Genomic DNA, 24,534 nt, shown 5'->3' with positions numbered 1-24,534 from the left:
GGGTCATCGCACAGCGTTATTAGTGACAAAGTTTCTAATAGCGCTTAGCTTGCAACATCGTTTAACGTGTACATAGAAGCTGTTGCCTTTTACTAGTTGCACAGGGCATGCTTGTCAACTATCTTCCGCCAATGAACCCTACTGGACACGATGAGCAACAGTAACATAAAAGAACAATTAACATGCTAAACTCTACAGTTTGTTTACCCGAGCCCCCAAAGTCTTCTTAGGTCTGCAGCTCTACCAGAGGTCGTCCAGCCAATCTCCTGCTCTATCTTGGATAGGTGTCTCAACAGCGCGAGCTTCTCTGCCGCATACTTCACATCGTTTGCAACGTCGCTCTCAGACAGTCGTGGTGGAACACCTTGCTGCTTAGTCGAGCTATCGCCGAATACCTGCCCAGCAATGTAAAGAGGCTGTAAGTGATTGCCCCAGTTGGCATGCGATGGATTCGCTAAGCTGATCCCACAGAGCTCTTTGGCATGCCAGATTGGCTCATACCTCTCTGTCTCAGCGGGCATCTCGTCTTGATATACATTTCCTGTCCGTAGCAACAGAATGGACCCGGCATGGTAGAAAGTGTTGCCGCAAACCGATGAGTTGCTGGTATAGAGAACAATCGGAAATGGGTTCCCTTGATGTGCCTCTGTTCTGATGAGAGAAAGAACTTGCCTCGGACGATGAATTCGCCAATCTTGTAGTTCATGCCACAATGCGTTAATAGTAGACGGGCTGTCAGATAAGTGTCCTTGTTGTTTCCGGCTCATTGCAATGGAATTTATTATCTTCGCGAAGATAAGTATAGCAAGATTGCAGTAAGCGTCAATTGAGGCAGTGGCCGCAATTGACCGCACATTGCTGTCATCGACCCAATCACCGGTTGGTATCAGGGTCTCTTCTTCGAGAACAAAGGCTGCCCATACATCTGAGAACGATTCAGCAAGAGGACGTGATGCAATGTAACCATAATGTACCTATACGTGCGAAAGCCCAGAAACAGGCCTTTACGAGTCCTGGACTAGAGCCGTTCCAACCTTTAGACTTCAAGTTCCAGACACAGCCCTGTAGAAGATGTCAACATCGGCAATCCACCAATCTTACCTGGCAAACGAACCTTAAGATGACGTCTCCACTCGCCAACATCAGAAGCCATCATTTCGTAGACACTTAGTAGGATACAAGTGGCTAATGTAGCTTCACCACACTGAGATGGTTCATAGTGAAGCAGTGACTGCACAGCATGCTGATAAAGGCTTAACGTACTCTGACGCTGACTGTGACATAGGGCGTCAAGCTGTCGGGATGCCAGAGCCATGGCTGCGGCTGCGAACGGTTTGTTCTCCATCAATTTATGAACATACGATCCTGTAAAGTGCCTGCCTGAGTCTGTGGCCTCGCACCACGTCCCCGTTTCTTGCAGATACACACGAACGAGCCGAGCTTGTTCCGCCTTCGACACAGGAAGGTCAGCCTCAATCTCTGATGGCGCAATACAGCTGACGGATCGATCAAGTAGAAATGAGGAGGCTGACGTGCTCACTGACGAAGCATGCCCGGACAGAGAGGGAAAGGTGCTTTGGAGCAAACGACCAGTATCTTCAAGACCCTGACTTTGAGCCGTCGCGGCAGGATTGGCCGCGACGTTGCGGTCCAACACGACCGAACTTGACGATGTGAGCTCCGATTCGGCATACTCTGCAACGGAAGCTTCCAGATGATAATCAGAAGTGCTCGCGTCCAAGTGGCTTTCTGACCGAGCTGCGGCCGCGCTCGAGCTCCCAGAATCTAGGGATGCGGCAGCGTAGAAATCTTGGTACTCGCGCACGATTTGATCCGTGTTATCCACGATCTGAACACTGTGAGCACGCACACTTGAGGAAGACCTAAGAAAGCTGTCGACCCTAGCTTACAGTCGTTACGGATTGCCCGCCAGATTGGCCTCGTTCCCCTTCAACGGCAAGCAAAGCAGCGCTATGCTCGCTGGACAATTGTAGCGCTCTGGACGGATGGAACGACGCTTTCAGACCCCAGCGGCACTCATCACCGCGAGCTTGACAACTCCGGCATCGTGGCTGAGCTCCATCGCCTAGGAAAAATGAACCAAAAAACACGCACGAGAACTGGGATAGAACGCACACTTCCGCCTTCTGCGCCGGCAGCATAGGCTTCAGCTTGCAACATTAGCATTATGAAGGCAATGATGACGTAGTTTCCATCTTACCAACCCAATCGAGACCTTGTTCGACTGGCTTGCGCAACGATCTCTGAGTCACCTGCCATTGAGGCAATATGTCAGAAACTACGTATTGATGTATCATGTAGGACGGGGAATGGAAGCACTAATGCGCTGAGGTGATCGTAGAGAAGGTGGATAAGCCCTGGAGCGCTTCCACTTGCCCTGACGCCAGGGTCTCAACGGTACCAAACACTTTACCGAGGTTGGGCCGTGTCAGAAGCAAGCCGAAGCACCCGATAATCCGGAATAGGAAAGCACGCACTAAAATGATCGCACATCGCCTCTCCTAAACGCTACCTAGGTATCTAGCCAGACATAGGCCAAACCCAGCATGTAGTTTAAAAAAAAACGTGCAGTCCAATCTCCATCCGACGGATGATCAAAGACCTGGCGCTTGCGGTTACACCTGTATGAATGGCCCTAGTGCATACAAGGAACCATCTGCTCGGCGGTGTGGTTTGGTATGTAGACACATAACGTTATCAACATTGGGTTCAATATACTTGGTGCCGCTAGAAAGCTATAAAGGCGCTCAGGTACGATCACCAAGCTGGGTATTGAACTTGCCTCGTCACAACTTTTACCCCCCAACTTTTACACAGCCTTATTCGCTATGACCACACAACGAGTTTTTCGACTGCCCCAGCGCACTTCCATCCAAGACCTTCAGGTTAGCGAAGAGGACGTGCCCTCACCCTCCGCTCAAGAAGTCTTGATCCGAATCAAGAATGTAGCTCTCAACTTCCGCGACTTTGCTGTTTCCACCGGAAAGTACCCTTTCCCAGTGAAAGACAATGTGGTGCCTTGCTCTGATCTTTCCGGAGAGGTTGTACGTGTGGGCAGCCACGTGGAGGACTTCGCCGAGGGAGACAAGGTGATTGCATCCTTTGACTTGAAGACCTTGTACGGTGCTATGCCGGATTGGCACCATAGCTTGGGTGGTTGTTACGATGGAGTTCTTCGAGAATTTATTACACTGCCTAGCTCGGCACTCGTCAGGGTACCTTCAACTACTAAGCTCAGCTTCGCTCAGCTCTCGGCTCTGGTCTGTACAGGAACCACCGCGTGGAATGCGCTTTACGGCAACGTTCCGTTGAAGCCTGGCCAGACAGTGCTCTTTCTCGGTAAGGGTTCTTTTTTTAAACTATAAGAGCTACCGCTGATTGCATTTGTAGGTACTGGTGGTGTTTCGATCACTGGGCTTATCTTGGCTAGGGCTGCAGGCGCTGTCACGATCATCACTTCTTCGTCAGACGACAAGCTCGCGCACGTCCAGAAAACGTACGGTGCCGACTATACCGTCAATTACAAATCGACTCCTGCTTGGTCCCAGGAGGTGCTCAAGATCACCAATGGCCACGGTGCAGATTTCATTCTCGAGAACGGCGGAGCTGGAACGATCGGTCAAAGCATTGATGCAGTGGCTTACGGCGGAAACATTGCTGTAATAGGGTTCCTTGCCTCCTGTCCCCAGGAGAAGATGCCTGACGTGGCTGCGCTTGCCCTATCAAAGGGTGCAATCGTCCGCGGCATCATGGTTGGATCTAAGCAACAGCTGGAAGATGTCACACGCTTCGTGTCTTCCAAGAACCTCAATGTGCCCGTAGAGAAGGTGTTTGGCTTTGGGAGGGATGAGGTCGTTTCTGCCTTTGAGTATTTGGTATCAGGTCAACACATCGGGAAGGTGTGCATTGCTGTAAACTAAGGTAGCTACCCTTGAGGCGACAGTCCAGCAGCAATCTGCTTTCCTCTGGCCTCGTCTAGAAGATTCGCTATATTCTTGTCGACCATGTCGAATTCTCTTTCAACGACCCCTTTGCGCTCTCTTGACCTCGGCTCAAACACAGCAACAAAGGGTTTTGGGCCAGATACAAACCCAGTTGTGAACATTTCTTCCGAGACGTTGACCCTCGCGCCATCTTTAGAGCGTATAGTGAACGCCCAAAGCAGCCTTGCCATGGCTATTGCCAGAGAGTTCCGTGCGATAAATCGTCCAGGGCAAACTCTCCGGCCGTATCCAAAGTTGGCAGGCTGAGACTTTTCGATCCATCGCTCAGGCCGGAACACTTCTGGTGAGTCAAATGTGGCAGAGTTCTGACGCATGGCGGCGAACACAGGAACCACAACCGAGCCCTTAGGTATCAGATAGCCTTTGTAAAAGTCCTCCTGGGTCGTGGCATGCGGAATCCCAGCTGGCACAATGTGCCGCCATCTAAAGTTTTCCTCTACCACAGCCTGAAGATACGGCAGGTTGTGAAGATCTTCGAATCCAGGAAGACGATTCGTACCGACGACATCGTCGAGCTCTTTCTGAGCCGTGGCAATCCAATCCGGGTAGGCTACGCACGCCAAAATGAAAATCTGTAATTGGACTTGTGTAGTTTCGACGCCAGCATCACACAGGATACCAAGGTCCCATGCTATCTCTGTCGCAGCGAGATCTTTTGCCTCCTTTGACTTGTTGAATTCCTTGGCCCAGTTCCATCCCTTGCGCTTAAGCGCGTCTTGCATGTTGGCCATGTGGAGATTTTCCCACATCTGGTACCACGCCTCAGCCGTTTTCTTCCATGGCGTCAATGGTGCTGGGAGGCGGTTGAGAGACGGGAAGAGATCGACTATCCACGCGCCCACCTGACCGGCAATAGTAAAGTTCTTAAGACACTCGTGACTGGTCTGAAGTTGCCATTCGTCGCCGGTGATGATGCGCATACCGAAGGTGATGGCATATACGATGCTCGCCGCAAAACGCTCAAACTCCTTTGGGAAGTCGTTTGATTGAAGAAGGTTCTTCAAGAGCTGTTTGCTCTCTAGGTCCTGGATTGCTGTGTAACAGGCTGACGCACGCGGGCTGAGCACAGGAGCTTCTAGTCGTTGGTGCAAGAGAAAGTCACTATCGAATGGCTTGAACATTATGTGCTTGCTCTTGCACGTCAACTCTTGTGCCATGACCTTGGAATGTCAGGTCGCTAGTACAGCTGTCGACAGAAACGGACTTGTGACTTACCATGCGTGGCCGACTACTGTAGATCATTGCCTTCTTGTCGAGCAGATCTTTGGCCACCTCGTGGTCTCCAATCAATATCACATTCGTGCCGCCGAAATTGAGGTACACAAGAGGACCATACTGTTCCACCCATCTCTGGTATGTAACCCAGACGGCTTCTTTGGGAGCCTGGTGTAAATTGCCGAGAATGGGCAACCGAGGCGGTCCCGGAGGTAAATTCGAGTCTTGTCGTTTACGGAGCCAGAGGTACAATGTTGCCAGCAGACTGACAACGAATAGGACTGTTGTTGATAATGTGGCCATTGTGAATAGGTTGGAGTGGTTTATATCCAGAAATTCGAGGCATGAGGGAATACGCTGTTTATCCGAAGATGCGATACAACGCGATAGCAGGGCATGTTTTGAGCTTTCGGTGCTTCATCTCATGCGAGGCTTCGATACGGCCCGCTCCCTGAACTTGAGTGGGGCGGACCACGGCCCGTCCTTTGTCACAGCCAATGACAGTGCGTGGGGCGACTGGGTTGATACGAGCGTACCCAGGTAGCGTCGTGTAGGATTGCGGCACAGCTTGAGCCATCAAATCATGAACGCTCATGAGACGCTTCTGCAGGAATTTCGGCAAGTAGGACAGTGTGCCGCGCCAGAAGCCATACGGCACAAGCTTGGCATACCTGAACGAGCGATAGCACGCTCGAATGACCCATACTTGGGACCCAGTATGTCCAGGAGCAGTATGAGAACGATGCTCTGCCCTGTGAAGTGTCTTTTGAGTGCCGTTGCGATGCATTCGAGGTTTGTCGCTGCTCCTTTCCGCAGACATGAATGATTATCGAAAAGTCCTCAATGTTGTTGGGTGGACGCTGGTCTCATTTTCATCCATCTTCGTCTTAGCGCGATCATATACACGCGCACGAATCGTGACGACGACTCTGGGCTGGGACGACTGGTGTATGATTGCGGGCCTGGTGAGTTCGACTTTAGACCTCAGTCCTACATTCGATTGCCATTGACTTACTCGAACATCAGATCTTCGCTGTAGTGTGTACATCGCTCGTAACAGCCGGCACTGCGCACGGCCTTGGACAACATGTATGGGACATCAGTGATCCAGAAGATCAGGCTGTGGCTACCATGTACGTGCTGTTGGCGCCTTGCTTCTCCATCGTCAGCGCTTTCTTCACGAAAGCCTCCATCATCATCGCACTAATGAGAGTAAGTACACAGTACTATGCAATGGACGTGACTCTCAGCTTACCAGCCTAGATCCGAGGACACACAGCGCGTCTATCGCACAAGTGTGTCGCGTACGCCCCTCTGGTCGTCCTACTGATCGGCTCCACACTCTCATGCTCTGTCATGATTTTCTTTTGTTCGCCCGTACAGAAGTCCTGGAAACCGCAGATTGAGGGCACATGCTTGAGCCCCGCAATGCTGGATGTTGTCGGAAAGTCGGTCTCAGGTATGTTGGAAGAGTGCCAATGTCTCTGCCAGGTGCTGAAGCCTCAGTGTATAACGCGATGATGGACGTCTTTTGCGCCATCATGCCGTACTTTATCATAAGGACTTTGAACATTCCTCGAAAGGACAAGCGAAATCTTGTAATACTGATGGGTGGTAGCATTCTGTAAGGTCACCTCGCCGCACTGTTGGTGCAATTACTGACGTTGGCAGTGGCACATTCGCAACCATCATGAAGATCGTAGCAATGGGCAGCATCTCCAATGTCGCGGACATGACACACTCTTGGTCAGAGATAACGATCTGGTATCTGTGAGTGTAGTGTTATCGAACACAAGAGACCTTGACTCACTCAAGCAGGACTGAGAACAACGTCCTCATGATCGCTGGATGTTTCCCTGCCCTGCGGCCTTTCTGGCGTGTTGCGATTGGCAAATACAGCTCATACCTCTCGTCGAACGCATCACGCAAAAATCCTCCACGAGGCGAAAACGGACAATCGACCGAAGACAAAGAGCTGCAAGTGTACACGGTGGGATCGCAGCCCAAACTAGGGAAGAAACACAATTTGTATTCGACAACGATCCGCGTCAGTAGTGAAGAAAGGTTGTGTCCCAGATTAGACGGAAGTTCTGTGGAGACCATTGAGAGGATCCTGCACAACCATGGAGACGAGCGCTTCGAGCGCCAGGCTTGCATTGCCAGCACTCGGACAGGTGGAATATCGCCCAGCGATTGCACGAAAATAACAGTTACCAGTGAGGTAGAGATCAAGTGAAAAGCGTGTCCAATCGTTCCATGCCAAAGTCCTGTGTTCGTGGCATGCCAGTAGCACCCAGCACTGTGAGTTTTGACGGATCGCGGGTAAACCCAATTCTCAAGATCCTATGGTTGTATGTGGAAGATAAGCTCGTTGTGAAAGGATATATTGACGGTGGACGGTGGGCGAAAGACCAAATCGCTTCCCAACATCAAGGCAACTCCTGCCCCGCCCTCCCGTCCATCTCGTATCTCGCCCTCTCTTGTTCCAACTCAGTACGCCCATCGGGTGGTGCTTCGTGCGTGTAATCATGCATATCCTTCCGAGCAGCATGGGCCTGATGCATGGTTGTGTCCATGGCCGGTTTCTGCAGTGCTCTTCTCTTCTTGCGCTCGCGAAAGAAGAGCCAAGCGAGCAACGCAATGATGATTATAGCAGCAGTTGCGCCGACGCCGACGCCTGCTCCTGCGCCCGCCGATATACCACCGCTCGACGACACATCGGATTGATCTGTGGTATTGGTTGCTGTTGGAGACGGCGCGCTGGTGGGTGTAGAGGCCGCTGCACTACCGTCCGAGGACGCGGATGTACTTTTTGAATCGGTTGAGGTTGTCGCCTCTGATGCTGCGACGCCTTGTGAAGCAGTCGCCGTACCCAAGCTGGCTAGTATACCTGAGCTATCGACCTTCCACCACATTGGCGTCTTTGTCGCGTCTGAATCTTTGTCTTGTGCGTCGCTTACTTTGCCTGCAGAGTTAGGGGTACGAAGTCAGTATGTGTCTCACATGCACTTCGTAGAGGCAAGACTTGCCTGTCAGCGGGTTGACATAGCGCAGTTGAGATAGCCCGTCTGTGCAACAGCGATCATTCCCATAACACACGACGTTCTCTCCGCATGATATTAGTCCTATCCCCTGCCAATCTTGTTCTAGAAAGTCCTCTTAATAGTGTTCTGTATGAAGACTTAGACTGTATGGACTCACCGGGAAACAAGTCACTACAGCCCGTCCAGTTCTTGTCGGCGCAATATTGCCGGCCAATGTTTCCTGATCTTGTACACAGCAAGTTGCTGCCGCAACTTTCGCTCCATAAGCAACAATTGTTCGTGCCTTTGCCACATGAGACTAATTCATCGCTAGTCGGATTGTTAGATTGGAAAGTCTCGCCTATGAGAAGCGCACGTTAGCAATAGACAGAAGGGCCTATGATGGCAAGACTCTTTTGGTTCCGAAGTACGGATGCATACGCACCATCGCGTGAGTAGCAATCGGCCCAAACGCCTACTGCCAAAGTGAAGAATATCACCCGCTGTAGAAGGCACACACGCATCGCAACGTATAAGGGAGTTAGACGACGAGGACGGCAAGGAGAAGGATGACGAAGAAAGGCGAACGGACTCGTCAGGTATTCAATTAAATAAGACAGACCGATGTGGGAAACCCGTGTCACAGCCCTACGCAGGGCGTAATTGTAAGATTCGGAATAGCGCTTAGGTTTGGCCCCCAGATCCATTTACCCATCCAAGTAGAATCGTCTAATTTGGGAATCAGCCATGCTTATCTGTGCCAACAATAAGACGATGCCGTGCCGGAAATAAAGGTGTTCCCTGAGTGTATCGCGCCACGGCACAAGAGACTCGGGTGGGATGAAGTCCCGGGTACGCAATGAGAAGTGCGCTGTTGTGGCGCGTCAGAAGGGCAGATGACTGCAGATTAGCGAATTGTTGGTCCTGATCGTACAAGCTGCCCAATAGAATAAGATGGTACGAGCCGCCCAATAGAATAAGACAAGTAAATGAAATGGTACCGATGGAAATCTGACGCGAGAACATACGTGATCATCCATGCGAAGCTTGAAAGAAGTCTTATCTTTCCCGACAATGTTCGTGGCCAACACTGTATAAAGCGATAGGAGACGTATGGAACTCTCGAAAGACGTGATTCAGATGCCGGAATGTATATATCACCGCACCCGATACAAGACTGAGCATCAGCAGGGGTGGCCAAAATTCGTGTCGCATTTGCGTTTTGCTGTATGTACATTACTAAAGCTTAACACGCATATAGGTTCTCAAATGGGTTATACTTCAACCTCAGACATTTGTATAATGTGACACGAGTAGTGGCCACCTCTGTTCGTATTCCAAGGCGAGTGGTAGTGGGGGTGCGTTATGCGAAAGGGCTTAGCATCTGTCAAGGAATAACACAAGTAGAGAATTTGCCATGTGGTTACAGTCCCATCAGAAGGCTAAGTCGGTGTTTGAGATGCTTCCGAATTGTTCTGTATCAGTTGTGCAACATGTAGGACGCACAAGGAGAGAGGGAGCTATGGACCAGTGGGAGCCAGTCAGCGCGTGGCTGAATAATCCGACAAACGTCATGTTTCGTTTGGCCCGAGTTCCCGAACTTTCATTCACGAACCTACATACCTCGCCATTGCGACCACACCACCCTACCCACCACACATACGATCCACACCTATACAAAAGATGGCCTCAAGCACAATCCCACGTTCTGCCATGCGCAGCCTATCCCGTGCGACACCGTCTCTACGCTCCGCAACACCGCGCATCGCCACGAGATGTCTGCACCAGCAATCATCGCCCATCACAGCCTCGAGACTGCAACATAGACCGACCGCACAGCCATGGAGCCAAAGAGTAGCAGCTCCATCAGCGACAGTCGCGCGACGAACCATGTTCATCCAAACCGAGCCAACACCCAACGCCGATGTACGCACTGCCTCCAACCCCAACCCCACCCCATACTAACTCCCCCAGGCCCTAAAGTTCAACCCCAACCAGCGCGTCCTCCCCGAAACAATCTCCTCCCCCTTCCTCGAATACCTGAACCCACGCTCCACACTCGCGCCACCGCACCCCTCCCCGCTCGCCGCGCAACTCCTCAACATCGACGGCGTAACCAGCGTCTTCTTCGGCGCCGACTACATCACCGTAACCAAAGACACATCCACGCCCTGGTCGCACGTAAAGCCCGAAGTCTTCGCCCTCATCAACGAATACATGACGTCCGGCCAACCCATCGTCAACACCGTCGCCTCCAAGCCCGGCGAGCAAGGCCAAGGCGGCCAAGAAGCCGATTCATTGGCCTACGACGAAAACGACGACGAAGTCATCGGCATGATCAAAGAGTTGCTGGATACCCGCGTCCGCCCCGCGATTCAGGAAGACGGCGGCGACATTGAGTTCCGCGGCTTCAACGACGGACAGGTTATGCTCAAGTTGAGGGGCGCATGCAGGACCTGCGATTCTAGTACTGTAACCCTCAAGAACGGGATCGAGAGCATGTTGATGCATTATATTGAGGAGGTTAAGGGCGTGCAGCAGGTGCTGGACCAGGAGGAGGAGATTGCGTTGCAGGAGTTTGCCAAGTTCGAGGAGAAGCTTCGCCAGCAGAAGGGGCCTGAGGCGACGAAGGGGACTGTGGGGAAGGGAAGTCTGGATTATGTGGAGTAGGATGGGGAAGGGGGTTGTTGAGAGAGGATTCGACATTGACCATGTGATACCAATGCATTCATTCTGCTGTTGTTCGGCGTCTGCGATGGGATGTGTAGTGTGAAGTCGCAGCCAAGTTTAGACTATTGCAAACGGTGCGGTATATCCATCGGTACATGTAATGTATCACTTATTCAAGTATCATGATATCATATCATAGGATTCAGTATATAAGAGTAGCGTTTCGCAAGTGAACCAAGTATACTACAGAAAAAGCAACAACGAAAAGAAACAGTAAGTCATGCTATGCCAACCGATCAACGTTAAATGGGTATCCAGAACGTACTAATGCTGTTGCGTCAAAGGAAGAAACCAGAGAACGAAAAGGGACAACGCCACTCATATGCTCAAAACATGACTTAAAGTCATTACACGATCGTTCGTAATCCAAATGCAACCACCTCTTCTTTCATATGCAAAACCCCCGCTTCATCCTTCATCATTCATGTGCTCCGACAACGGCCGTAAATCATTGTAAATCTCAATGTAACATCCAAGTGCGTGATTCCAAGATCGTCGTTATAATCGTCAAATGCAGTGTCGGTCGTAGGCAAAGTCGTCGTCGTCCACATCTCGCATCAAATCATTCTTCCAAGAGCAAATTCGAAACCGCATCCAGCGCCTCGCCCATGGAGCCCCAAAAGCTGCGTCGGGGAGGCGATCGGATGATAGTGATAACCTTCCGCTTGGGCGATGACGGCTCTTCGGTAATGAGAGTGTCGACGGTATCGCGTAGTAGTTTGGAGTATTCTTCGTGAATCTCTCGGGATAGGTCTTCTTCCTCGACGAGCGTCATACAGCTGTCTAGCATCCCGAACTCTTTCGCCGTGTCGTTGTTATCGTGAACCTCATCATCTTCCGGTAGCGCCTCGCTCTTTGCGCCGAAATCCGACCAGACAGATTTCGCAAGATCGTCATGATGGTAGCTTTTGTCCAGCTCCTCGCGCATGGATTGGCGGACAGTTCTCATCTGCTTGCGCAAATCGTTGATGATGTCGGTTTGAATGCGGTTCAGTGTTTTGAACTCGTCCATGCGCGTCTTGAGGTCGTAGATGTACTTTTGCACGCCCGCGATGTAGTTGCCTACTTGCGAAACATAAGCTTCGTGGTGCAACGTTTTGGCTTCAAGTTGGTGTTGCTCACCCTCTGCTTGTGTGACGATGGCGAGTTCCTGACTGGAGTCGGAGGAGGGCTTGTCGTCGTGTGTCGCTTCGGTTTGGGAGGCGCTGGGTGAGGAGAGGTGCGCGGTCATGGCTTCGAATTGTCCGACGATGTACTCCATTTGCTCTTCGTCGGGGTGGTGTGTCTGGATGAGGTTCTCGAAGTGCGCGATGCAGGATGAGAGCGCATTCTGTACGGGCGATGAGGATGTCTCCGAGTCGTCGTCCCATGGTGTCGGTGAGGCGGGGAGTTCGGTGTTGTTTCGACGTAGTATGCGTGAGCTATCAGGAGTGTAGGGATAGCGCGGTTCGCCTTGTGTACGCGAATGCGATGAATCGTCATAGTATGGTCGCGTAGGTGTGTATGGCGCTGGTTCGGTAAGTCTTGAGCTGGGTTTCGGTCGCGGTCCTGTCGCAGGTGTGTTCAACCCGAAGCTATCTGTGACCCAAGCAGGTTGGTCAGGCACCCGATTGGCCTCTTTCAGCCAGCGCTGCTCGGTCGCGATAGGATATCGTGGAGGAGAGGTACCGTAGATGTTGAAGTAGTCTGCCTTGTCTTCGAGTTCCGGAGGGGTCCATGGCCGGTCTAGGGTGCGAGGAATGTCCATTGCGCTTTCGTGGCCGCGCGATGGCCACATCCTCCTCTTGGCTTCCAAAACAATGCGCGTGCAGTCCAAAGGCTCTCAAGGGTAGGAATACAGCTCCAACAGCGATGCGCTCTGGTGTTGAAGAGAGCGGACACCTGCGTAAGCGCGGCAGACGGGAGAAGGCTGGTCACCGCCTGTGACGTGCGTGCATCGCCGAGGCCTGCGGAGATCTAGTGCGCCAAGGAATTTGCTATCGATAACATTTTGTGGCCCCTCCGATTGGCCCGAGGATCATCAATTCTGGCTTCAATACACATAACGAGGACTGTAATTCACAGGTTTTTCTGTTTTCACCGCTTATCAGAGGTTTTATAGACACATATCTCACTCTATACAAAGATGGCGTCACAGGTATGTCCATGACTCCACACACGGCTGGCTACAGAACTGAGCGCATGACCACTTAGCTAGGCGTTCAGCCATCGCTTGACACCATTCGAGAGGTATTGGCTGCAGCAGTCAAGTCGCCCTACCCACCGAACCTCGTGCCCGTTTTCTCCTCGATACCCGCCGAGTTCTTGACCCCGTCAAGCATATACCTGAAGATATCCGCAAAGTGAGTGTGACTCATTTCATGCGATGTGGACTGGAGGGGTTGGGTCACGTCGGAGAAACGCTGTGAGAATCGACTGTCAGAAGCGGGAGGGGTTGGATCGATTGCGCACATGCTAATCGTGGGGTCAGATCCAAGTCAAGACTATCCTTCCTATTCGAGAGTGCTGCGACAACCGAGACCATAGGACGGTATAGCTTCATTGGCGCAGGTCGGTACTTGAACAAACTTCCGGCATACACAGCTGACAAGCTTCAGACCCTCGCAAAGTCATCAAGACCGGCCCGGGCCATGGCGAAGAAACCGATCCACTACCCCTCCTCGAAAAGGAACTCGCAAAGAGCCGCGTCGCGACCGTACCCTCGATACAACTACCTCCTATGACCGGCGGCGCGGTGGGATACGTTGGCTATGATTGCGTCAAATACTTCGAGCCCAAGACACGGCGAGATGACATGAAGGATGTGCTGGGTGTACCAGAGAGCTTCTTCATGCTCTTCGATACCCTGGTGGCTCTGGACCATTTCGCGCAGGTCGTAAAGGTCATAACGTACGTCAAGGTCCCAGACAGCATGGACGACCTAGAACAAGCGTACGAGGAAGCGAAGAGTACACTAAAGAGGTATATGACGATACTCAAGGACAAGGACATCCCGCTACCGGAACAAGGGCCTATACAGCTAGGCCATCAGTACACATCCAACATTGGCCAGGAGGGGTACGAGAACCACGTCAAGACATTGAAGAAGCACATTGGCGTTGGCGACATCATCCAGGCAGTACCTTCGCAACGGTTTGCAAGACCGACTTCATTGCACCCCTTCAACGTGTACCGGAACCTCCGCAACGTCAACCCCTCACCGTACCTCTTCTTCGTCGACTGTGACGATTTTCAGATAGTGGGGGCAAGTCCCGAGCTGCTGGTAAAAGAGGAGCAGGGTCGCATCATCACGCACCCCATTGCCGGCACAGTGAAGCGGGGCAAGACACTGCAAGAAGATGCAGCACTCGCAGACGAATTGTCCAACTCGCTCAAGGACCGGGCCGAACATGTGGGTTGCCTGACATCAAAGTGCATGCAGCGACGTTGGAAGCTTACATTGTGCTGTACAGGTTATGTTGGTCGACTTGGCTCGCAATGACGTCAATCGCGTGTGCGACCCACTTTCGACACGAGTTGACAAGCTAATGGTTGTCCAAAAGGTGAGCAGCGTTCCGTCCGAACCGTGATTACCGTGGATCATGCGATGAGCTACCGTGCGATGATATCAAGCGAGCGCTATGATATCAAACTGAGGGCTATGCTAACTGCAATCAAAACCAGTTTTCCCACGTGCAGCACCTGGTCTCGGAGGTGTCCGGGGTGCTGCGACCTGGCAAGACACGATTCGACGCGTTCCGCTCTATCTTCCCAGCTGGTAGGTAGCGCGTTGAAAAAGTTGGAAATGTCGCTAACCGGCAACAGGCACGGTGAGCGGTGCGCCCAAGGTGCGTGCTATGGAGCTCATTGCTGAGCTGGAGCGGGAAAAACGCGGTGTATATGCTGGCGCGGTGGGATACTTTGGCTACGGCAGTATTGATGGCGACAAGGAGATTGAAGGTGCCATGGACGTGAGTAGTCTTGCCTTGTTCCAGGTTGACAGGAGGCTGATTTTTGCAGACATGCATTGCGCTAAGGACCATGCTTGTCAAAGATGGCATCGCGTATCTCCAAGCAGGGGTAAGTTTAACGAATTCCCTGCTTTAGCTGCAAGACACGAGGCTAATGATTGGCTGCAGGGCGGCATAGTTTTCGACTCGGACCCCTACGATGAGTGGATGGAGACGATCAATAAGTTGGGTGAGCTTAATTATTCCTTTTGTCGTCTTCCCCGAGTCAAACGCACAGAGCTGACCGCTGTTTGGTAGGCGCGAACACGCACTGCATCACCTCAGCTGAAGAGAAGCATCTGGCCGAGCAGCAGGAGGCGGGCGAAGGGGACAGAGACGGGTCGGCGCCGAAGCTGGAGGGCGATGCAGAGGCGCGGATTACTCTTGCGGCTTGATGCTGCGGCTTGATAGACTGCGACATGCGCCACAGGTGGTATTTGCCGTAGGGTGGGTGGGTGATTGGCAGCTGTTGGCCCGGTGAAGAGCGATCTATGGGCCTGGATCTCATCCAGCCCCCCTGCACTCGTGGGGAAGCGAGATTCGTGGGTTCTTGGTAGCTTTGTGAAACGGAAATGAAAGGGCGGGTAAGCACCAAGCGGCAGCCGCTATCTCGACGTCACGACGACTGGTAGTGCTTGAATGCACACAAGATTTGATTAATTTGGTAGCCCGTCACACCAGCGCGAAGGCCGATTGTGCGCAGCGGCGGTCGAGTTCGGGCAGGATGCTGTGTGAAAGCGTGACTGTGGAGCTGGAAGGCATGACGAAGGTGACGGAGCGGATACCACAGTCGAGCGAGTCGCGACGAGAAAGCTGGTTCGACATGTGAGTTGTACATGCAGCTTCGGATATCGGCCCTGGGGTGTGGTTGGCGTGGCTACATCATAAGGTAGGAGCGCTGGACGCATTGGCCAATGGGCGCGCAGGGGACCGGTCGTGCATTCCGAGTTTCCCTGCTCTGGCGGCGATCGTGGAGTCTCTGTGCCTGGGCTTGGCTGCTGCTCCCTGCTCGCGCTAGTTCCGCTACTGACGCGCCAACCCGTCACCCAGCCCGTTGCAGCCTCCTGTTTGCGCGCAACTTCACTAACCAGCCACGGCCCAGCCCCGACTGTTTGTGTTCTTACGATATAAACCCGCTCGAGCTGCCCCCTCTCTCAATTCCTCATCCAGCATCCTCAACCTCAAGCACCTCTCAACTCACCTTGACTCACCCTCACTTCGATACCTAGTATCCTACTTCAATATCCTCTTCACCAAAAACTCTCCCCCCCCACCCACAGTCAAGATGAGGTCTTACGCCGTTCTCGCTGCCACCTTCGCCGGTGCTGCTCTTGCCCAGGACATGCCCATGCCCAGCGGTGACTGCGCCGTAAGTGTCCCCACTGCCACTGACTATCCCGACCAATGCTAACAGTCGCTTAGAACCTGTGCATCAACAACATGGCCACCATTGCCCAGACCGAGTTCCAGTGCGAGAGCTCCGACATCAGCTGCTTCTGCACTCAGTCCAACTGGGCTTACGGTATCCGCGACTGCACCCGCCAGGCCTGCGACGCCGACCAGTCTGCTTCCGCCGTTCAGTGGGCCTACGCTCGCTGCGCTGGTGTCGCTGCCACTGGCTCTGGCACCCCCGCTGCTCTTCCCATCTTGACCTCAGCCGTCGCTAGTGCCACCGCTGTCCAGTCTGATGGCTCAGCTGTCACCTCCGTCATCACCTCTGTCGTCAGCGAGGCTTCCAGCGCTGCCTCCAGCGCCGCCTCTGGCCTCGAGAGCGTCACCTCTTCCATCGCCTCTGAGGTTAGCTCTGCTATCAGCTCTGCTAGCGGTGCTCTCGCTTCCGCCAGCTCAAGCATTGCCTCCGAGCTTGCTTCCATCACCGAGTCCGCCGGCAGCGCTGCTTCGTCCGCTACCGACTCCGCTGGCTCTGCCCTTGCCTCTGCCACCGACGCTGCTGGCTCCGCTGCCTCCTCCGTCGTTGATGGCGCCGCTGCCAAGGCCACTGGCATGCCCATCCTCGCTGGTGCCGGTATCGCCGCATGGCTCCTCCTCTAAGCGTCTCACCTTCCCGTCACAACCAAGGTCCTCGCTCGATGGAGTAATGTGTATAATGACTGGTAGCATCGGGTCGGTAATGCGAGGCGGGCTTTGGATACGTGGATGCATGGCGCAGCTTTCTCTTCTTTCCTAACGAACACTCACGCGAAGGCATAATGATAATGACGGATTCATTGTGCCTGGGCGGTCTTTTATGACTGCGATTGATACCCCGACATGGGAAATGGATGGGCCATTAGCATTGGCTCCTGTAGATAGTAACTCAATGATAATCTCTCACGACATTACTCTTTCCACATTGATTGTGTTGACACTTACTGATCTTTGTCCTCTTTGCCTTAGTGTCACCGCCCTCGGGACAACTGTGTAGCCAACTGTGTCCTGTCGTGAAGCATTCTCAGTGACCACGTTGCCCAAACCCACATCGCGTTGAGCTACACAGCTCACGCCAAGCATACGTGGCACACTGTCACAGCAGTTATTGGCGCAAGTCACGCAATGACCACAATGGCAAGTAAACAAGTCGACAAGCAAGTCAATCGCGCAACTCAAGACATGAAGTCAACTTAACCTCCAGCCTCAACCTCCACTTTTATCCTTTTCCGCTCCAGCAGATCATCAGCATCAGCCTCAGCCCTGTGGGGGCACCTTTCTTCTCCCACGCTCCGCGGCCCCATATATGAGGGTTTGTGCGTCTGTCGTGCTTACAAAGTACCATACCCATACCAGCAGCTACTTCTTTTTCGGGTGGGAAGTGCTGACGCGTATGTACCGGCCGGGTGCAGATCGTGTGTATCAGATTGCGGGTGATCAGGAGTGGTGTTGTGGGGACTAACGGGTAAGGCACGAAGCGGATGTAGAGCAGGGACCATGTGTTTACGCTGTTTACGACAACGGTGCAGAACGGTGCGGAACGGTGTCAGTGCATAGGCGGGTGTGGATGCGGGGACTGGACTGGGTTGAGGTCCGCGGAAGATGGTGATGACGGTGGTGGTGGGATGGGTAGGCTGGTGGGAGGGATGGTGGGAGGGATGGCCGAGGGATGGTGCGTGGGTGGCTGGCTGGGCATGGGCGGTGGGAGGGGCCGCGGGCTTCCGGTGGGCATGGGCGCGATGGTACGCGTTATTTCGCGTGAACATGTGGTAGGAGTTGCTGCATCTTTTAGCAAGTAATCGTTTTGCTATTGCTGGTCTTACGTATGGTGTTCTTGACGTCGTGATTAGCTAAGGTCGTCTCAGCCTCGTTGTTACCGGGATGCCTCGTTCCTGCCTTACAAGCAATGCGCTCAACAAACTCTGATCAGACGTGTACAGTATGCACCTTGTCTTCTGTCGTGTTTCAAGTGCTGAGGATTCGCATGCCGTTCCACGAAATTTATGGTCTTACAGGCGCTGGCGGTACTGCTGGACGTTGAATACACCATCTGCGTCCAATTCATAGATATCTGTTTTCCTCCTTAGCGACCTTCTGCGAACCCGTACAAATACCGAATATTATGCATAGAGATTAAAGAATTCTCTCGGGTCTAATGAGATGTGCGTGCGATGTCGTACTGCGCAGCATTATTTTGTCATGACAAACGTGTAGACAGCGAAGTATCTCGTGGCGCGCGTGCTAACATACCTTATTTTAGCAGTGGCTTTGAGCAGATCGTCGTTTAATATACTTACCTTGTTCACGAAGGCAGTCTTAAGCAAAATATCACAAGGTTATGTCAAGCTGCAGTTGACAGCGCGGACGTTCTGGATACATCTATTTACCTAGATCAAAGCATGAAAGAAGGGGATTGCTCATCGGAGCAAACACTTCATCACTTTATCTACGAGACCAATAAGTATCATGTTATGATGAAAAGCTCTACTTCTTCTACTATCATATTGGGGCTCACATTGCGCGGACCGCTCCGAATTTCACTACCGAAGTCCTATCTGGGCAGAGACACACAATCATGACAGCCGAAACCGAGAAGAACTATGCAAAGACAGAGACGCCACAAAATGCACCTGTAGCTATGTTCAAGAACACCATCGTTACAGAGTCTGACAATGATGCAATTGGCGATATAAACCATATCGAGAAGAAGCTTAGAAAGCTCACATTCGAACCAGCGGCTAGCAGTGGTAGTTCCAGACCTGGTTCTACGCAACATCCACAAACCATGAGCCGAAGCACACCCACCCTGATAGAGGAGCTGGAAGCGCCTTCTACGAGTAATCAGCAACTTGGTCTACAAACCGCCGAAAATGTACCTCTTCCAGTTCGTCCACCAATCATTCGCCCGATCTTGTTAGACGACTACAATGCGACACGGCGACCGCTTGGTTCTGTGCTCCCAAAGGCCCGGTGGTATGGGGACGTTGTTCTTCATTGGGCCCCATCGTTTATAAACCGCCTGAGCCTTGGAAGCTTGATCGACTGGGAAATCCGAATGAGTGCGCCGTCAGGCAGACAAGGAGCATGTGGAACAAGGTATCTGGGGAGATGGCGCAAGAGATGACGGGAAGAAGTACGAGCGGTATAAGCACGCGATCATGGAAATGCGTATACATGGCGGTTTCTGTCGGACTAGTGGGTAGGAGTGAGAGCCCGTTTTGTGGATTGGCTTCGTTGAGGCCCGAGTATGTGCGAGGTTTCTATCGGTTAGAAAGTGTTGAGTGGCATCAGCGGTGATGGGAATGCCATGGATCTTCATGACGATCATGCAGGAAATGTAGTTCCTTTAGTAGTGCACCAGTTAACATCAATAGTGACATAGCATTCCAACATCACAAATGAGGAAGGCGAGTCGATGAGATCAAGAAAAGTGAATTGCGTCGCGGGCCTGTTCGGCACTCCGCGTCATCTATATACCCAAACGCCGTAGAACAAAGGAAACTCGTTAACCCAGCAGACCAACCGCCAGTCTACCACTTCAACTTCTTGTCCTTGCCGATGAACTCATCAATGATATCCAAGTAGTACTCCTTGAGGTCCTCGACCTTAGGCACCTCATCGCTCTTGCTGTAGAGATCATACGGGTTAAACGCCTTGACGGCATCCAGCATGCGCTCATCCTTGCCGTTCATCATCCACTTGTACGCACCACCCGTGTGCCACGGGTAGAAAGAGTGGTACCTGATCATCGCAAGACCCTCATCAGGGATACTGCTCTGCTCCTTCATGATATGGTAGAGGTACTCGTCGTGGCCCCAGCTCAACATGACATTATCCATACCGCAGCCCGGCGTGTAGATGCCGTGCTCGGTGCTGTAGATGTCGTCCTTGTAGTCTGGGTTGTTCTTGAAGGTGTCCGGGTAGATGATCTTGGGGGAGTAGGCGCAGCCGACGGGGAATGTGTCGCCGACTACGTCCCATTGGCCCTGCGCGTCGAAGAAGAAGAGGAGCTTGCCTAGGTCGTGGATCAGGCCGACAAGTTGGAACCAGCGTGGCTTGCCGTCGCGCCGGATTGCTTCGGCGGATTGGAGGAGGTGCTCGATTTGCGAGAGCGAGGTGTCTGGGTCGGATTCGTCGATGAGCGTGTTGAGCTTCTCCATGGCTTCCCAGATGGTCATCTCGGCGCGTGTCTTGCTGTGGAAGGCGTTGCGCGCTTTGAGGTTGTAGGCGACGGTTTGCTTCTCGTGTTGCTCGCGGTAGAAGTTCTTGACGCGGTCGCATGCTTCTTCGTATTGGCGAAATTGGGTCTTGTCCTTCTCGGCATCGAACTCGGATTGCTCGTAGATGTCCTTTTCCTTTTGGGTTGCGGTGCCGTTCTTGACCTTCATGGCGGCCTTGAGCACGTTGACGTCGTCGATGGCGTCGGAAGTCGCCTCGAGGGCAAGACCATCGCGGTGGTCGTTGAAGTTCTCAGCCACGTTGGGCGTCTCGAAGATGGCGCCGGGTGCCATGGTGTGAAAGGTAGTTGATAACGAAGAGGGGTATCTTAGAAGTATGCAAAGTACAACGAAGCGCTAGGCTATGATATGATGTTTGAAGAGGTAGATGAAGATTGAAGTTGTGTGATAGATGTCTGAATACCGACAAGACGAGAGGAGTACTTATCCTTTCCGTACCTCGATACGACGCAGCATGGTATTGCCAGAACTAGCAAACATCATCACTTCCGAAGTAAGCCCAGCCTGAATTCCTGGAGTCAGATTTCTCATCGTCTCCATCTTTGAGATCCACTCGTGGAGGTCACTCCGCACTACGTAGGGCCGTCGTAGGCTCGAACAAAGATAAGTCTACACCATGAGGCAATTCTCCCCGTTTTGGGAATCTGCCGTTGAGCAATCGGAGCGAGATCTGGGGTTCTGGAAAGGCGGCTAAGGGTCCAGTTTGGCATTCCGCCCGTAGTGGTTGGTTAGTTGCGTTAGATCTGCCGTGGTTCGGTGGGCATGCATCGTGCGCGTCTCTATGGGGTTGAAGGGTGCAACTTTCGCCGCTCGTGTCTCGGAACGGCAATTCTCGCCGCCCCAACAGCCGATGGATTTTTCACCTCGTCGTGAACACTCGGAAGGCTGCAGTAGCCCGGAAAACGCGCTGCACTATGACGCCCCAGCTGGCTCCAACTCCAGCCCCTCCAAGCACGTGACGCTCGGTGCCACCTTCCCCGACAAACCCCACGAACACGTTGGCTTTCCTGGGCGTCGTCTCCTGCGAAAATTTCGCGTGAGGCTGAAGCGCGTCGAGCGCGTATCAGAAGCCTCCCCGGACCGAAGCTACGCCGGCGGGGGACGCATGGCGGGGCAGCATCGGTCCTCGGAATGAATTATAGAGTCAATCACGGTTGACGCATGTCCTGAGCCATGCCGGAAGCGTAACATTCAGCCACAATATGGAAGCTTCCAAGCAATGCGAGCAAGCCTGCCCCTGGCCTGGCCAGCAACACCCCACTGCTACTAATACCTAAGTAAAGCCGGAGTCGCGATGAATCCCGCCCTCTCCAAGTTTATGCTCAAGAGTACACCCAAGAGTATCCTCAACCCACAGCCCGAGATGAATACCGCTATCCCTCTCAACACTGGCGCGACCATCCCCGCCCTGGGTTTGGGAACGTGGCAGTCTGCGCCTGGCGAGGTCAAGAAAGCTGTCGTCCACGCCATTGAGAGTGGTTACAGACACATTGACTGCGCCTTCTGCTACCAAAACGAGGATGAAGTCGGCGAGGCGCTGCAGGATGTCATCTCGCGCGGAATCGTGAAGAGAGAGGACTTGTTCATTACCAGCAAGCTCTGGTGCACATTCCACACTCGCGCTGAGGAGGGTCTGCAAAAGAGCTTGGACATGCTCAAGACACCTTATGTGGATCTCTACCTCATGCACTGGCCTGTTCCCATGAACCCCAAGGGTAAGTCTAATGTCTCCAGACAAGACGAAAATAATATTAACAAATGCGCAGGCAACCACCCCCTCTTCCCCAAGCACGAGGACGGCTCGCGAGACATCGACACCTCCATCACCCACCAAGACACATGGAAGAATCTCGAGAAGCTGATCCAATCACATCCCGACAAGGTCAAGGCCATTGGTGTCGCCAACTACTCCGTCAAGTACATGGAGAAGCTCCTGAAAATCGCTACCATCGTCCCCGCCGTCAACCAGATCGAGAACCACCCACTATGCCCACAACAAGAAGTCGTCGACTTCTGCAAGGAGAAGGGCATCCACATCACAGCCTACAGTCCGCTCGGAAGCACAGGTTCACCGCTCTTCAAGGACGAGGGCGTCAACGAAGTCGCAAAGAAGCACAGCGTCGGCCCTGCCGTTGTACTACTGAGCTACCACCGTAAGTCTCACCCACCCAATTCCTCACACCCACCCAATTCCTCACACCCACGTTACTAACCTTTCTCAAAGTCGCCCGCAACTCCTCCGTCCTCGCAAAATCCGTCACCCCATCCCGCATCGACGAGAACAAGAAGCTCATCTCCCTTGACGACGAGGATATGCAGAAGTTGGAGAAGATTCACAAGGAGAAGGGCATTACCCGCTATGTGTACCCGCCGTTTGGCGTCAACGCTGGGTTCCCGGATAAGCCCGAGGGCATGGATCTCAGCGGACCTTGACTGTTTGGGGCAAGCAAGTTGTAGGTTGTGCATGTAGGATAGGAACAAAAATCTATACCCAACAAGACATTGGAATTCGCTGAAGATGTCTCACTCTAACTCAGTGCTTCAGAGAACTAGGGAATCACAATGCCTTGAGACGGTTCGTGTGATGAGATGAGAAGTCAAGTCAACAAATCCCTTGATCCAAGACTAAGTTTTTTTGTCCATGCAAGTTACTCAAGAAAAACGTGCCATTAAAACCTATCCATCCATCCACCCACCCACACTAACCTATCTACCAACCTACCTACCCATCCACCCCCCGTCAACAGTAAGCACCTCCCCACTAACATACGCACTCGCCGCACTCCCCAAAAACACCACCGCACCCTTAAAATCCTCAGGGCTCCCCCACCTCCCCGCCGGAATGCGACTCAGAATACTCTCCGCCCTCTTCTCATTCTTAATCAACGCCTCATTCATATCCGTCGCAATATACCCGGGCGCAATCGCATTAACACTAACCCCCTTACCCGCCCACTCATTCGACAGCGCCTTGGTAAGCTGGCCCACACCCCCTTTACTCGCCGCATACGCCGGCACCGTAATGCCGCCTTGGAAGGTGAGGAGGGAAGCAACGTTTATGATGCTTCCGCGGCGGCCCAAGGGCAGGTCCGCGGGTGAAGATAGCATGTGTGCGCCGACGTCGCGGCAGAGTTGGAAGACGGAGGTCAGGTTTACTTGCAGGACGGCGTCCCAGTCTTCGTCGGGGAATTGGTGCGCGGGATGTCGCTTTTGGATGCCGCCGCAGTTTAACAAGATGTGGATTCTGGGAAAGTCGGCTAGGATGGTGGGGATCAGGGCGGTGATGGAGGACTTGGAGGAGAGGTCTGCGGTGTAGATTGTGGCTTTGCGGCCGAGGGATTCGATCTTTTGTTTCGTGGTTTGGTTGCTGGTGTCGCGCTGGGGGGATGGTTGTTAGTGGAGAGGGGATGAGGAGGGGGAGAGGGCGTACTTGGACGAGGAGGATGTCTGCTCCTGCTTCTGCGAGCGCGAGAGCCATGGATTGACCGATTCCTCGTGTTCCGCCTGTTACGAGGGCGGTTTGGCCCTCGAGCGAGAAGAGCTGCTGTACGGATGCCATGTTGCTGTGTTGGTAGGTGTAGTTCGGAATGCTTTGGAGAGGAATTAGAGCTGAGATAACGAGCAAAAGGTTATTTAGTAGTCTAAAAAGACAAGCAACTTGAACAAACAACTTCAGGAATCTAGCAAAAGGCAACCAAGAAGTTTGAAAGCCTGCGGCAGAAGTCGACGGCTTTTCCTTGCAGCGCGATGTTGGGGCAGCTCGGAACTGCCTCGGAAAGCCAACCCCACCACCCCAAACGAAGCGTCGGCATCTGATGTCCCGCCATTTCAAACGCCGAAGGTGGAATTTGTCTCCATCTGTTGCTGTACTATGAGGCAAGGCGCG

At 52.9% G+C, this 24,534-nt stretch overlaps 9 protein-coding genes across 9 annotated transcripts; 5 read left to right on the top strand and 4 right to left on the bottom strand.

Moving 5' to 3' along the window:
• Positions 1 to 2,849: 2,849 nt before the first annotated feature.
• Positions 2,850 to 3,941, top strand: J4E83_010633 (uncharacterized protein; the record flags this gene model as incomplete). The annotated part of the gene is made up of 3 exons (XM_049337514.1): positions 2,850 to 3,174; positions 3,292 to 3,360; positions 3,412 to 3,941. 3 exons carry the CDS (start codon positions 2,850 to 2,852, stop codon positions 3,939 to 3,941), a joined length of 924 nt encoding a protein of 307 aa, XP_049183383.1.
• A 5-nt stretch (positions 3,942 to 3,946) lies between these two features.
• J4E83_010632 (uncharacterized protein) lies at positions 3,947 to 5,543 on the bottom strand (the record flags this gene model as incomplete). Its single annotated transcript, XM_049337513.1, has 2 exons — positions 3,947 to 5,185; positions 5,241 to 5,543. 2 exons carry the CDS (start codon positions 5,541 to 5,543, stop codon positions 3,947 to 3,949), a joined length of 1,542 nt encoding a protein of 513 aa, XP_049183382.1.
• A 4,403-nt stretch (positions 5,544 to 9,946) lies between these two features.
• J4E83_010631 (uncharacterized protein) lies at positions 9,947 to 10,933 on the top strand (the record flags this gene model as incomplete). Its single annotated transcript, XM_049337512.1, has 2 exons — positions 9,947 to 10,189; positions 10,238 to 10,933. The coding sequence occupies 2 exons, from the start codon at positions 9,947 to 9,949 to the stop codon at positions 10,931 to 10,933; spliced, it is 939 nt and encodes a 312-aa protein (XP_049183381.1).
• Positions 10,934 to 11,555: 622 nt separating this feature from the next.
• J4E83_010630 (uncharacterized protein) lies at positions 11,556 to 12,740 on the bottom strand (the record flags this gene model as incomplete). The annotated part of the gene is made up of 1 exon (XM_049337511.1): positions 11,556 to 12,740. The coding sequence occupies one exon, from the start codon at positions 12,738 to 12,740 to the stop codon at positions 11,556 to 11,558; it is 1,185 nt and encodes a 394-aa protein (XP_049183380.1).
• A 378-nt stretch (positions 12,741 to 13,118) lies between these two features.
• Positions 13,119 to 15,377, top strand: TRP2 (anthranilate synthase component 1; the record flags this gene model as incomplete). Its single annotated transcript, XM_049337510.1, has 10 exons — positions 13,119 to 13,130; positions 13,187 to 13,335; positions 13,464 to 13,543; positions 13,591 to 14,384; positions 14,446 to 14,535; positions 14,657 to 14,750; positions 14,798 to 14,943; positions 14,993 to 15,052; positions 15,112 to 15,172; positions 15,241 to 15,377. 10 exons carry the CDS (start codon positions 13,119 to 13,121, stop codon positions 15,375 to 15,377), a joined length of 1,623 nt encoding a protein of 540 aa, XP_049183379.1.
• Positions 15,378 to 16,267: 890 nt separating this feature from the next.
• Positions 16,268 to 17,034, top strand: J4E83_010628 (uncharacterized protein; the record flags this gene model as incomplete). The annotated part of the gene is made up of 2 exons (XM_049337509.1): positions 16,268 to 16,351; positions 16,405 to 17,034. 2 exons carry the CDS (start codon positions 16,268 to 16,270, stop codon positions 17,032 to 17,034), a joined length of 714 nt encoding a protein of 237 aa, XP_049183378.1.
• Positions 17,035 to 19,940: 2,906 nt separating this feature from the next.
• On the bottom strand, positions 19,941 to 20,921 carry J4E83_010627 (uncharacterized protein; the record flags this gene model as incomplete). Its single annotated transcript, XM_049337508.1, has 1 exon — positions 19,941 to 20,921. The coding sequence occupies one exon, from the start codon at positions 20,919 to 20,921 to the stop codon at positions 19,941 to 19,943; it is 981 nt and encodes a 326-aa protein (XP_049183377.1).
• Positions 20,922 to 21,942: 1,021 nt separating this feature from the next.
• Positions 21,943 to 23,081, top strand: J4E83_010626 (uncharacterized protein; the record flags this gene model as incomplete). The annotated part of the gene is made up of 3 exons (XM_049337507.1): positions 21,943 to 22,363; positions 22,415 to 22,801; positions 22,873 to 23,081. 3 exons carry the CDS (start codon positions 21,943 to 21,945, stop codon positions 23,079 to 23,081), a joined length of 1,017 nt encoding a protein of 338 aa, XP_049183376.1.
• Positions 23,082 to 23,366: 285 nt separating this feature from the next.
• J4E83_010625 (uncharacterized protein) lies at positions 23,367 to 24,207 on the bottom strand (the record flags this gene model as incomplete). Its single annotated transcript, XM_049337506.1, has 2 exons — positions 23,367 to 24,026; positions 24,079 to 24,207. The coding sequence occupies 2 exons, from the start codon at positions 24,205 to 24,207 to the stop codon at positions 23,367 to 23,369; spliced, it is 789 nt and encodes a 262-aa protein (XP_049183375.1).
• Positions 24,208 to 24,534: the final 327 nt, after the last annotated feature.

Source organism: Alternaria metachromatica (assembly GCF_023757995.1).
Source record: "Alternaria metachromatica strain BMP 0045 chromosome Unknown scaffold_48, whole genome shotgun sequence".
NCBI classification, from domain to species: domain Eukaryota; kingdom Fungi; phylum Ascomycota; class Dothideomycetes; order Pleosporales; family Pleosporaceae; genus Alternaria; species Alternaria metachromatica.
This window is presented reverse-complemented; position numbering and strand designations above follow the sequence as displayed.